This window comes from Pelobates fuscus, chromosome 9, assembly GCF_036172605.1.
Source record: "Pelobates fuscus isolate aPelFus1 chromosome 9, aPelFus1.pri, whole genome shotgun sequence".
NCBI classification, from domain to species: Eukaryota; Metazoa; Chordata; class Amphibia; order Anura; family Pelobatidae; genus Pelobates; species Pelobates fuscus.
In genome coordinates, this window is record NC_086325.1 from 149,780,781 (window position 1) to 149,793,355 (window position 12,575).

The following is a 12,575-nucleotide window of genomic DNA, read 5'->3' on the forward strand; positions in this document are numbered from 1 at the left end:
CACATCCTATGATATCATTGTGGAGAATGAGGACTCTGAGCTGTGAGTTTGTCCATTTGTCTCACATCTTCAACCTTCCGAAGAATCTTAGTAAGTCCAGGAATTTTATCATCCAACCAAAGCTCTACTGAGCCTTTCATGTAGCTAAGGCTTACCCGTAGCCATCGAATTATCACCAGAGCTAATCTTTAAACATAACCCCTATATAGTTCACAAATAACGCTTAAGTCTTGTAGATAAAAAAAAAACAAAAACAAAGTTTTATTTATTTTGACATCATGTAAAAATATATAACGTAATCATATCAGTTAAAACAAAATTTATTTTATCAAAATTAAGACCTGATTGTTTTAGGACTAATAATTCTAAGATACAATAGAATATACAATAAAACATTAATAAATAATACATTTCTAATAATATTATTTCACGCACTAATGAAAGATGTCTTTGTAAACTAGGGCTGTCCAGTTCTAGCTTTCCAATCATCAGGTTTATTTCCAGGAAAGAAGGGTAGTTGTTTTCATACAACAGATGGTGGCTTTGGTTAGACCACTTGAGAGTTATCTCTGGGCTTCGGGACATGTCGGTCAACCTGGGATTGGTGGAAGGATTTTACAACTCTTGCCAAAAGTCTAGCTTATACATCATATATCCCTCATCATCATTCAGTCAATCTTCCCAATTTTTAAACTTACTAGTTTCTTCTTCTGTCAATCTATCTTTGTTCTTTATCCAATTCCATATTTTGTTGCACTACCTGACTTACAGTGCATGTGTATCTATTCTACAACCTACGCTCTCCTCACCCCCTTACTGTGATAGCCATCCCATGCACAGTGAGAGCGGTGATTGGAGTGTAGAAAGAGAGAGAGACACAGGGTGAGGAGGGGAGACAAAAGTATGGGGAAGAGACCTAAGAAGATGGGAGAAATAGGTACAGAAGTGGGAGTCAGGCATGAATAGAGGGAAAGTCCGAGATATTGAGAGATGAAGAGGAAGCCATATTTGGAAGACAACTTGAGGTAGGAGACACAAGTACGAGACAGAAGAGCAAAAGTGATAAAACTGGGTGACAAAAGGGAAAACTAAATACAAGTGGAAGTCAGAATTTAATATAAGCTGCGGTGGCTGTAGGGTTTGGAGTGCCCCGTTAAGAGGAAGAGTGCAGGTTGCCAATGAACAAATCTGCACTGTGTACAAAATACCCCAGGTATTCCTCTGAGTAGCTAATACCGGGAGACCTCATGCCCCACATGTTTGTCTTTTTGTTTCATGTGCTGCTCAGTATGCTGACACTATATAGATGATTATAATATGATGATAATCCCACTTATTTTGCATAAATTCAATGTACTGTTTTATTTGGAAACTACACCATATGTTCTCACTTATGCTCCTTAATCTACTGCTGCCCGGTTTTAATAATTAGTAATACTTTTAAATCATATATGCAAACTTTATTTTTTGTTTATATTAATCAACCACAGCTTTGGCTTTTATTTACACCCTGACAGACCAAAAGTGCAATGCACGTTATTCTGAATGATCTTCACCGTGATGACTTCTTCAACATCATTATTTTCTCCGACGTGGTGCAAGTGTGGAAACCAGGACATTCTATCCAAGCATCAGCTCAAAACGTGAAGTCCGCTAAAGAGTACGTCAATACCATTGAAGCTAACGGATGTAAGTCGACTACGACAGGTTCTTAAACTTTTTGGTGTGTTCTTGAAGATGGTTATAGGAATAATAAACAAAATATACACTGTGATTGGCTAGGTAGCATAAATAGATCTGTGAGATGAGTATAAACAATGAAAATTTGCTATATCAAGATATAATGTTGCCTTCAATATACAAGGCAGTTTCTTCAGACTTTGAAGTTGCACTAATTTAATTGACATAAAAAAAAAAAAAGGGCGGGGCCTGACCACCATGGAGGGAAGACATGCTTTGCAGGAGCTCCTCTCCAATATCGTGTAGAAACACAACCATTACACCCTTTAAAGGCACGGTGGATCTCCAAAAGCGACTTACCTGACTCCTGATCCTACAGTGACCCGAGGAAAGGCTCCAAGGCGAGACTGGAGCTCGATAACTGCGAGATTTAAAGCATGCAGCCTGAGACGCACTGGACGGGGGAGGCGGCCGATCCCCCGGACCAGAGACGCGTGTCGGCACGTACAACTTCTCAAGAGCCCAGCAGCCTTCCCCCCCCCCCTTGGACCGGTGGGGGATATCCCGGTCCAAACCCAGGTGGCTTCCCTGACCTACGGGCAGAGTGGGGTGATAGCATGAAGGCTGCTGCTCAATACAGCGACCAACCAAAGATGGCGGACACCACGTGGATCCCCGACGACACGGAAAACAAGCAGGGATATGCGGCTAGGCTGGAAAAGATCTTCCAAGATTTTTGGAACAAACTGGAGGAACGGATGCGCCACCCTGCCCAGACCCAACCAGCTGCCGAAAAGTTACACAAGCGACTGACAGACACGCGGCAAACAAACAAGGCTCCTGCAACAAATCAAGCCCCAACATGGCGGCAACGCAAGACGCGCCAGAACAGGGCAGCGAGAAGGAGGACACCACGGCGACCCAGCAGAGGGACTGTTTCATACCCTCATGTCACGAAGCCTGACTCCGTTTACAGGTCTCCAGCGAGGCTAAGAGGTCTGTCTCTGCACTATCGTGCATTCATGCATTCTGTCCTGCCAGCTGCTGGCATCGGGTGACTGTGGACTTACTCCCCATGACTCTGGCTGCTCCACATGTACAGCCTAAGTCCCAGTGCCCCTTTTCTGGCTGATACCCAGCCCCCACTAGGCACCTGCCGACTTACACCTCTACACTTGCTCCCTACATAACCCAGTGACCTATTTGAAGCCTCCGGGGGGCACCAAGCCATAACATTTAATTCTCTTTTATAAGTATTTTTATATGCCTGTTTTATATGCCTGTTTTATAAGCCTGTTTTAGAAGCCTGTTTTATAAACCTGATCTATTAGCCTGATATATAGGCCTGATGCATAAGCCTGATACATAAGTCTGGTATATACGCCTGATTTATAAGCCTGATTTAAAAGCATGCTTTATACACCTGTTTTTCAAGCTTGTTCCGTCTTCAATATACAAAAAGTGCACTGTCTATTCAAGCCACATTACAGTCTATGTATGTACGCGTAAAATCTGGCAGAATGCTGTTGTGGCACTTGCCGGCATAAATGTACCCTGTCTTACATATGCACAATAAAATAAAGAATAAAAAAAAAAAAAAAAAAAAAAGAATTATTCAGGAACTTTTGTTTTATATATTTTAGGGACTGATATTAATGCTGCACTCCTGGCTGCTGCTTCAGTATTCAACCAGACCTCTCCAAAGCAGGTAAAAAGTGCCAAACCGAGAATACCCCTTATCATCTTCTTGACAGATGGGGAAGCAACGTCAGGTGTGACGTCCACCAACCGTATTCTGGATAATGTGCACAAGGCCATGGGAGAAAACATCTCACTTTTTTGCTTGGCATTTGGAGAAGATGCTGACTACAATCTTATGCGAAGGTTGTCCCTAGAGAACCGTGGCATTGCACGACGCATATATGAATATTCTGATGCCACACTTCAATTAAAAGGTTTTTACGATGAAATTGCCAGTCCACTACTATTTGATATTGAGTTGGCCTACCTTGGAGAAACTACATACAATGTGACACAGACCCTGTTTCCTAATTACTTTCAGGGCTCAGAACTGGTGGTGACAGGAAAACTGAGACCTGGTACCAAGAATCTTAAAGTTCATATGACCGCTCATGACCACAAGGCACAATTAAGTTTGCAAAATGATATAACCATGGAAGACAATGCCACGCAAGACAGCTTTGGATGTTCGGGGAACATAGATGAAATACAGTGGTTTGTCCAGAGACTCTGGGCCTATTTCACTATCCAAGATTTGTTGCAGGCCAGGATCAAAGCAAATGACACTGTAGCACGACGTCTGTTGACTGAGAAAGCTACCAACTTATCCCTGAAATATAACTTTGTAACACCTGTTACTTCCCTAATTGTGGTCAAGCCAGAAGACCCTGAGGATACCACCACTCAAGCTACTACTTCTTCCACAGTAACCACCACAACTACTATATCCAGCACAATCAGCACTGTTGCTTCTACAAGTACTGCTGTCTCGACAAATAAAATCACTGGTGGGTCCCAGGTTACCAAGCCTTTTACAAAAAGTGCCAAACCATCAGCAACTTCCATCATAAGTACAATTAGACCAACATCCCCAAGAACAACAATTCGGCCAACATCCCCAAGAACAACAATTCGACCAACATCCCCAAGAACAACAATTAGGCCAACATCCCCAAAAACAACAGTTAGACCAACATCCCCAAGAACAACAAGTAGACCAACATCCCCAAGAACAACAATTAGACCAACATCCCCTGGGACAACAATTAGACCAACATCCCCTGGGACAACAATTTCTGCAGTTACAGGAAGCAAAGACCGTGCTGGCATTACTGCAGGGCCAACCACAATTCCCTCTACCTTTGAGAAACTTACCTTAGTGTCACCAACTAATTACTCACTTTCAACCCCTCATCCAGACTCTCATCATAACATTCCTAGCAATTCCACCAGCAGTATACCACCACAGAACATTTTATCGGTGGCCCCAACTAAAGACAAAGCAGATGAATCTCCATCCATTATTCTGACCTCAATACGTCCGGCTAGCTTCTCAACTGTGCCAGTGGCAGAAAGCAGAACAGAGTTATTGTCGGAAACCCTTTCTCCACCTTCTGAGGTCACCAGCCCTTTTGTGTCTGAACATGGTGCAGAAGTGACCTCAGATCCTACATCACCCATTTTCTTCCCTTCTCCCTTGAGACTTCTCATTCTACCTGATGAAGAACTGTACCATGAAGTCACATTACCAACATTTGTGGAGTCCCTGCATCCGCCTCCCATGTATAGTTTATTAGAGGAGGTTTCAGGTATGTTAATTTATGCAAAAGTTTAAATACCCATTTAACATGGGCACATTTTTAAAGGAACACGCCAAGTACCATAGCCCCTACAGCACGCTGTAGTGGTTATGGTACTAGGAGTGCCCAGACGCCTCCGCAATGTAAGCATTCAAAGCATTTTATATCCATTTATAAAGCATTGCACATTTTCAACATACACAGAAAGTCAACATTTCAATCACAAGCAGCTGTTAATGGGCTCCCAACATGACAGTAGGTCAAACCGTCACAATGGTGTCTTTCGCCTGTGTAGGTAGAAGCCAAGCATTATATTCAGAGCACTCAGGATTTAAAAGAAAAATTACGGTAAAGCACATTTGCTCCTGTACTCCATTTAGTATTCCTCCTTTCAAAGTAAGAAGAGAGAGAAGTGTGTTCCTTCTATAAATATAAAAGGAACGGAGTTCCACTGGGAAGAGCTGGAAAAAAAAACATTCTGAACATCTACACAGCTACAACTACACGGCACCCCATAGTGTCTTTGATTCAGGTAATACATATATTTCTTGTAATAAGGGAATGGATTGGCCCATACAATTGTCTAAATATAACTGGACAGGGAGGGGGTAACCCTCAAAAGTTGAAAATGAAAAAGGAGAGAAAACTGTCCTGAAAGATGAAACACAATACTGAATATTGGTATCACAAAAGACGTTCCTAACATAAAGTGTCACAATCGTCAAGGTGTAGTCTGCTCTAGAAAATAAAACGTTTAAAATCAATACTTTAATGAGTAACAAAAAACTTTCCTAAAGTAAACTGTCCCCAGTACTTGAATCCAGTATGTCATGGCTAACTGTTGGTTAGCAGCCAGAGCAGCGGATACAAGGACTATAGAGGCGTGTACCTAGGGGGTAAGGAGGGGAAAAAATGAGGAGGGTGGGGGGCAAAAAGACAAGAGGTGTAACCAAAATTATATCACCACAATTGGTTAAATCCACCAAAATTATGTTACCAAACTGGTTTAATAGATCACTAAATTGGTCAGTTATAGTGAATAAACGAGAAAAGTCTGATCATTCATTGGATTCGTCGGTTCCAGTGAAAGTATTCTGGACAAACCGGGGTGAGGGTGTTCCTCTGAAAATCCCCGTGGTCCAAACCATATAGCCAGTCTATTTGTCAATATTCCAAACTCAGCGCAAAATCACTGAGTCTTGAAATAGTATAGTGTAATGATAGAACAAGTCTAGCGGACACAAGGTATCTGTTGTACTTTCAAGTATTAATTAAAGTATCCTTGAAGTGGTAACTGTTATTATGTATCGCTTATAAGCTCTATGTTACAAAGGAGATGATCCGTATGAATGGATCTAATGGTCACAGGCTACCCAGTCGATTGTCATTACCGAGCACGCTGAGAAGTAATGTGACAGACATCCAAATGTCCTAACTCAGTCCCAGATATTATACTTAACACCACACCAGAATGCTCTGGGAGGTCCGTTAGGAGGATATCTAATAAGTAAATCATAGAAATCCTACTGGACCTAGTGATTCTAAATCGTTGGCTAGATTTAAGGTATTATATTAAATAAGCCCCAGCACAGATTTGTAGCCTAAAGAGCACATTAGGAATGCTCATAACAGCATTAGATTACAACAAAGCAGGAAAAAATGCCTTCATGGGCATTAGTTATAGGAAAGAGAGGATTTGAAAGATTTGCCGGTGCAAAGAGTAGGTACTGGCAAAAGTGGCTGGTATAATGGATTGTTTTATGGTGACACCTCGGTCAGTATGACGCTCAATACTGTTCGTCACCTAGCTGCATTCACGGTACCTCGGTTAGTCATGCGAGCAAATTTCAATTGCTATAGTTCTGAAGAAGCAGTCATTAGGTGAGTATGCTGACGAACATGCAGAGAGTTTGTCGGAGTGTGTGGAAACCCTCGGTCGGTAAGACGCTCAATACTGCTCGTCACTTAAGCTGCATTCACGGTACCTCGGTCAGTCATGCGAGCAAGTTTCAATTGCTACAGTTCCGAAGAAGCAGTCATAAGGTGAGTATACTGACGAAAATGCAGAGAGCTTGTCAGAGTGTATGGAGACCCGACGCACAGTATTTTACATTAAATGGCCCCTTTGGTGAACTGGCAATGAAACTAATTTGCATAATGTATATAAAACTCACCCATTGCCAATTTCACCAACACCAACCATGTGGAGCTCCTAGAAAAGAGGGACATTAGGATAGAAAATAGGTACAGAGGGATTTGGGCCCAAAATAGGGACTGTCCCTCCTAAATAGGGACACTTGGGAGGTATGCAGTTTTAATTTAATTACAATTTAATGTTCGATGCAGTGTACAAACTCTCCATTGTTCATAATGACGTAGTTTGAACAAAAGCTCTTTCTAACAAAATGTATCTTATGAGTAAAACACACCTATATTTAGCAGTGTGCTCTGCTTGTATTTTAGCATACATTTAAATACATAACATTACTGGAATATTTTATTAATGCTGATCTTTTCGATTTGCAGGGGAAACAGAAATGTACGATTCAGATGGTAAGGCCCAGCCTCCTCGACCTTTTTTTTTTAGCTATATATAATTTTGTATTTAATGATGTTTAAATGCACGTGTCCCTAGACAGGTTACTGATTTTGGGTCCCCCTGTCTAACCTCTGGACACTAGGTGGCTGCCTAAGGTCACCATAGGATTAATTGTACTTTGTGCCTAGATGCTGTCCATGCACTTTGACTAATGTAAGCACTTTACGGCCTTCCAACAGTCCATTTGATGTACTGTAAATGGGCACTTGGACCATGCAGATGTCATTTCAGCAGCGCTTTCCACATGGTTCTCAATGTGGGGAGCTAGTCAGAAAGGCTCTCCAGCAGTCACCCTGGCATGCTGGATGCCAGGCAGACAAAACCATTTCCCGATAGGCCTGCCCAATATTGCAATGCCCCCTCATGGCCCGCCCATCAGTCCCGTTCTCATGTCTACGAATGTTTTGAGGTATTAGTACTGACATTTGTGAGAAATAGCAATGTTTATATTTGCCAGTCTATGTGCCTCTTGTTGTTGTCAAGCTACTAGAAGCACTTCCTAGTGAAGACTGTAAAAAATGTACATTCTTCCCGTTGAGCTTCATGACGACACTGCATGCGGTTACATAGTTATAATGTTTCTCAACGATTGTTGCACATGTGCAGTGCAGCATTTAATGCTTTTTTTATTTTTATTTTTTTTAATGGAAAAACATTTGATTGGCTAAGATCATCCATGCAGTGTTTACATTACAGCCTAGTGATAACTCCACTGGCAATTCCATCGAAGGCTGCTACAGGTGCTTCCTGGAGCAGTGCTGCACACTGTGACTGACATTCAGTGTCTCCACCCTCTGCATGGAGACACTGAACTTTCCTCATAGAAATGCATTGATTTAATTCATCTCTATGAGGAGATGCTGATTGGCCAGGGCTGTGTTTGACTTGTGCTGGCTCTGCTCCTGATCTGCCTCCTTGACAGTCTCAGCCAATACTGTACATTGTGATTGGCTCACATAATCTCTTGTGATGATGTCAGCTAAGCAGGCAGATGAGGGGCAGAGGCAGCAGCTGCAGACTTGAATACAAGTCATATTTTACTATATTTAGGGAGGTAAAATAAAGGGTCAGGAATACATGTTTGTGTTCCTGGCCCTGTAGTGTTCCTTTAAGCTCTATTTCATAGGGAAGTAAATGGTGTTGCAAGAGTCTAAAAATGAAACTTTCCGGTCCTCCTTTGCAATCCATAACTTAAAGGGACCCCATCATATTAACACAATGGGACAGGCGTCCATTCACTATTGTTCTAGAGAGAGCTACATAGTTGTCTATCGCATAGGGGACATTTATAATAAAGTGATTGTACAATCACTAACTGCAGGGAAATTAAATATGGAAAATTGAGATATATGATCTATTTTTGGTTTCCTTACCCACATTTTATTTTTCAGACCTTTTGTATCAAAAAAGTTTTGATGACGATGAAGATTTTGATAGTAAGTATTTGTACCATCAGCTGGTAGTAGGTGGGTTGTGAACATTGTTTCATGTAATTATAATGTATCCTCACATGAGAATGAATTTAATGCATCATAACAGCAGAGTTATTCATTGAAGTGAGAATTGTTCGGGAATTCAAAGTGGATTCCAAATTTTAGGACAAAATAGCCCAAACTAGAAAAATTCTCCAACTGAGCAATGTTTCCAGTTTGCCTACGTTGGCCATAAATTTCAATTCATGTTGAATTCCTTAGAATTCTCACTTGAAGTGAATAAACCCGAATGGCTATTACTAGAGTAAAGATTCTCATACTATTTAAAAAATAAAATAAAAACTAATTTTGTGTGTCATAAAGTCCCCCCTTTCAGGCTGTGGAATCAATATCTCCATGGGACATTCTCGTGCAGGTTCAGCGCAAACAAAGTGGCACAGGCGGCCACCTTAGGGCACACCAGGCCGGGGAAGCACAGAATCCGAGTGACTGGCAGGAGGGAAGCACACAGCACCCCCTCTTGCCAGTCATAGAATGTAGTGTGGCTGAGCCACGGACTGCGGTAGAGGTGCTTCTGTAACCTCTACACCCGTGTTATCCAACCCAACCCTCATAGACCACCAACAGTCCAGGATTTATGCATTTCCCTGTTTTATTCCAATGGAGATACTGATAAAACCTGGACTGTTGGTGGTCCATGAGGACTGGGTTGAAGAACACTACTTTAGACAGTCTGACAGGAAGTGCTTACAGAGAGCACCAAACAGCTTCTTGTCAGACCGGGTAGAGGAAATAGAAGATCCTCTACTGTGGCTCAGCCACACTACAGGTAAGCTGGCAGGGGAGTGGACAAAGAGACCTCAAAGGGGAAGGGGGTACAAAAAGACAGACAAGGGATTAGGGGGAAACATCCAGAGGGGCCGGGGGAAGACAAACAGACACAAATGGACTGACGGGAGCAAAGGATAAGGTGGTGAAAGTTAGAGACACACCAAGGATTTTTGCCGCCCTAGGCAAAAGTAAAGTTTGCCGCCCCCCCATGTGACATCACAATGCCCCACCCATATGATCTGCCATGTTAACTAATGCCAGTGCTGCAGTGCCGCCGTGTTTACATTAAAAAGCCTGCAGGGACAGGCTATAGACACCAGAACCACTACATTAAGCTGCAGTGGTTCTGGGGACTATAGTGTTTCTTTAATGTGAGGTAAATTAGAGATTAGTGCCACGAATAATATGCTAGATTGCCTACTTACAACCAGATGAAGATGATGATGGGCTCTAGCTGCAGTCTGGCACCACTGGTCTGGAGTAGAACAGGATCTCTGGAGGCTGTTTGTAACTGTGGTCACAAAAATCAATGTTCTGGGAGAACGGGAAGCAGCTCCCTTTTTTGGGGGCCCTTTACACAGTTCAGGGTCCACCTTCATGTTCCACCAATGAGTTTGTTCACAGGGGGTGCAGTGTGTAGGGGATGTCCTGATATGTGTGTAAGGAATGCATTGTGTGAATCTGTGTTTGTATGTGTAAGGGCTGCAAGGTGTGTTTCTGTGTATGTACGGGATGCAGTGTGTGCGTTTGTAAGGGGTGCATTGAGTGTGTGTAAGGAATGCATTGTGTTTCTGTGTGTGTAAGGGTTGCATGATTGTGTGTGTGTGTGTGTGTGTTGGATGTCACTCTCTTCCCCCCCCCCTGTCACGCTCTTTCTCCCCCTCCCTCCCTCCCTCCCTCCCCACTCTCTTTCTCCCCCCTCCCTCCCTCCCTCCCCACTCTCTTTCTCCCCCTCCCTCCCCCTCCCTCCCTCCCTCCCCACTCTCTTTCTCCCCCTCCCTCCCTCCCTCCCTCCCCACTCTCTTTCTCCCCCTCCCTCCCCACTCTCTTTCTCCCCCTCCCTCCCTCCCCACTCTCTTTCTCCCCCTCCCTCCCTCCCTCCCTCCCCACTCTCTTCCCCTCCCTCCCCCTCCCTCCCTCTCTCCCTCCCCACTCTCTTTCTCCCCCCACCCTCCCTCCCTCCCCACTCTCTATCTCCCCCTCCCTCCCCTCCCACTCTCTTTCTCCCCCTCCCTCCCTCCCTCCCCACTTCTTTCTCCCCCTCCCTCCTCCCTCCCTCCCCACTCACTTTCCCCCCTCCCTCCCTCCCCACTCTCTTCCCCCCTCCCTCCCTCCCCACTCTCTTCTCCCCCACCCTCCCTCCCTCCCCACTCTCTTTCTCCCCCTCCCTCCCTCCCCCCCCACTCTCTTTCTCCCCCTCCCTCCCTCCCCACTCTCTTTCTCCCCCTCCCTCCCTCCCCACTCTCTTTCTCCCCCTCCCCTCCCCCTCCCTCCCTCCCTCCCCACTCTCTTTCTCCCCCTCCCTCCCCCTCCCTCCCTCCCTCCCACTCTCTTTCTCCCCCTCCCTCCCTCCCTCCCTCCCTCCCTCCCCACTCTCTTTCTCCCCCTCCCTCCCTCCCTCCCCACTCTCTTTCTCCCCCTCCCTCCCTCCCCACTCTCTTTCTCCCCCTCCCTCCCTCCCTCCCCACTCTCTTTCTCCCCCTCCCTCCCTCCCTCCCCACTCTCTTTCTCCCCCTCCCTCCCTCCCTCCCCACTCTCTTTCTCCCCCTCCCTCCCTCCCCACTCTCTTTCTCCCCCCTCCCTCCCTCCCTCCCTCCCACTCTCTTTCTCCCCCCCTCCCTCCCTCCCTCCCCACTCTCTTTCTCCCCCTCCCTCCCTCCCTCCCCACTCTCTTTCTCCCCCTCCCTCCCTCCCTCCCTCCCCACTCTCTTTCTCCCCCTCCCTCCCTCCCTCCCTCCCCACTCTCTTTCTCCCCCTCCCTCCCTCCCTCCCTCCCCACTCTCTTTCTCCCCCCTCCCTCCCTCCCTCCCCACTCTCTTTCTCCCCCTCCCTCCCTCCCTCCCCACTCTCTTTCTCCCCCCCTCCCTCCCTCCCTCCCCACTCTCTTTCTCCCCTCCCTCCCTCCCTCCCCACTCTCTTTCTCCCCCCTCCTCCTCCCTCCCCACTCTCTTTCTCCCCCTCCCTCCCTCCCCACTCTCTTTCTCCCCCTCCCTCCCTCCCCACTCTCTTTCTCCCCCCTCCCTCCCTCCCCACTCTCTTTCTCCCCCTCCCTCCCCCTCCCTCCCTCCCTCCCCACTCTCTTTCTCCCCCCTCCCTCCCTCCCTCCCCACTCTCTTTCTCCCCCTCCCTCCCTCCCTCCCCACTCTCTTTTCTCCCCCTCCCTCCCCACTCTCTTTCTCCCCTCCCTCCCTCCCCACTCTCTTTCTCCCCCTCCCTCCCTCCCCCACTCTCTTTCTCCCCCTCCCTCCCTCCCCACTCTCTTTCTCCCCCTCCCTCCCCCTCCCTCCCTCCCCACTCTCTTTCTCCCCCTCCCTCCCCCTCCCTCCCTCTCTCCCTCCCCACTCTCTTTCTCCCCCTCCCTCCCTCCCTCCCTCCCTCCCCACTCTCTTCTCCCCCTCCCTCCCTCCCTCCCTCCCCACTCTCTTTCTCCCCCTCCCTCCCTCCCTCCCCACTCTCTTTCTCCCCCTCCCTCCCTCCCTCCCCACTCTCTTT

At 46.0% G+C, this 12,575-nt stretch overlaps 1 protein-coding gene across 1 annotated transcript in view; it reads left to right on the forward strand.

Moving 5' to 3' along the window:
• The window catches only part of ITIH6 (inter-alpha-trypsin inhibitor heavy chain family member 6), a 71,244-nt gene that overhangs the window by 40,355 nt on the left and 18,314 nt on the right, over positions 1-12,575 (forward strand). The window contains exons 8-11 of the mRNA XM_063432714.1: positions 1,518-1,689; positions 3,324-5,009; positions 7,527-7,553; positions 8,991-9,035. Coding sequence (XP_063288784.1) covers positions 1,518-1,689; positions 3,324-5,009; positions 7,527-7,553; positions 8,991-9,035 — 1,930 coding nt within the window. The remainder of the gene's footprint in view (positions 1-1,517; positions 1,690-3,323; positions 5,010-7,526; positions 7,554-8,990; positions 9,036-12,575) is intronic.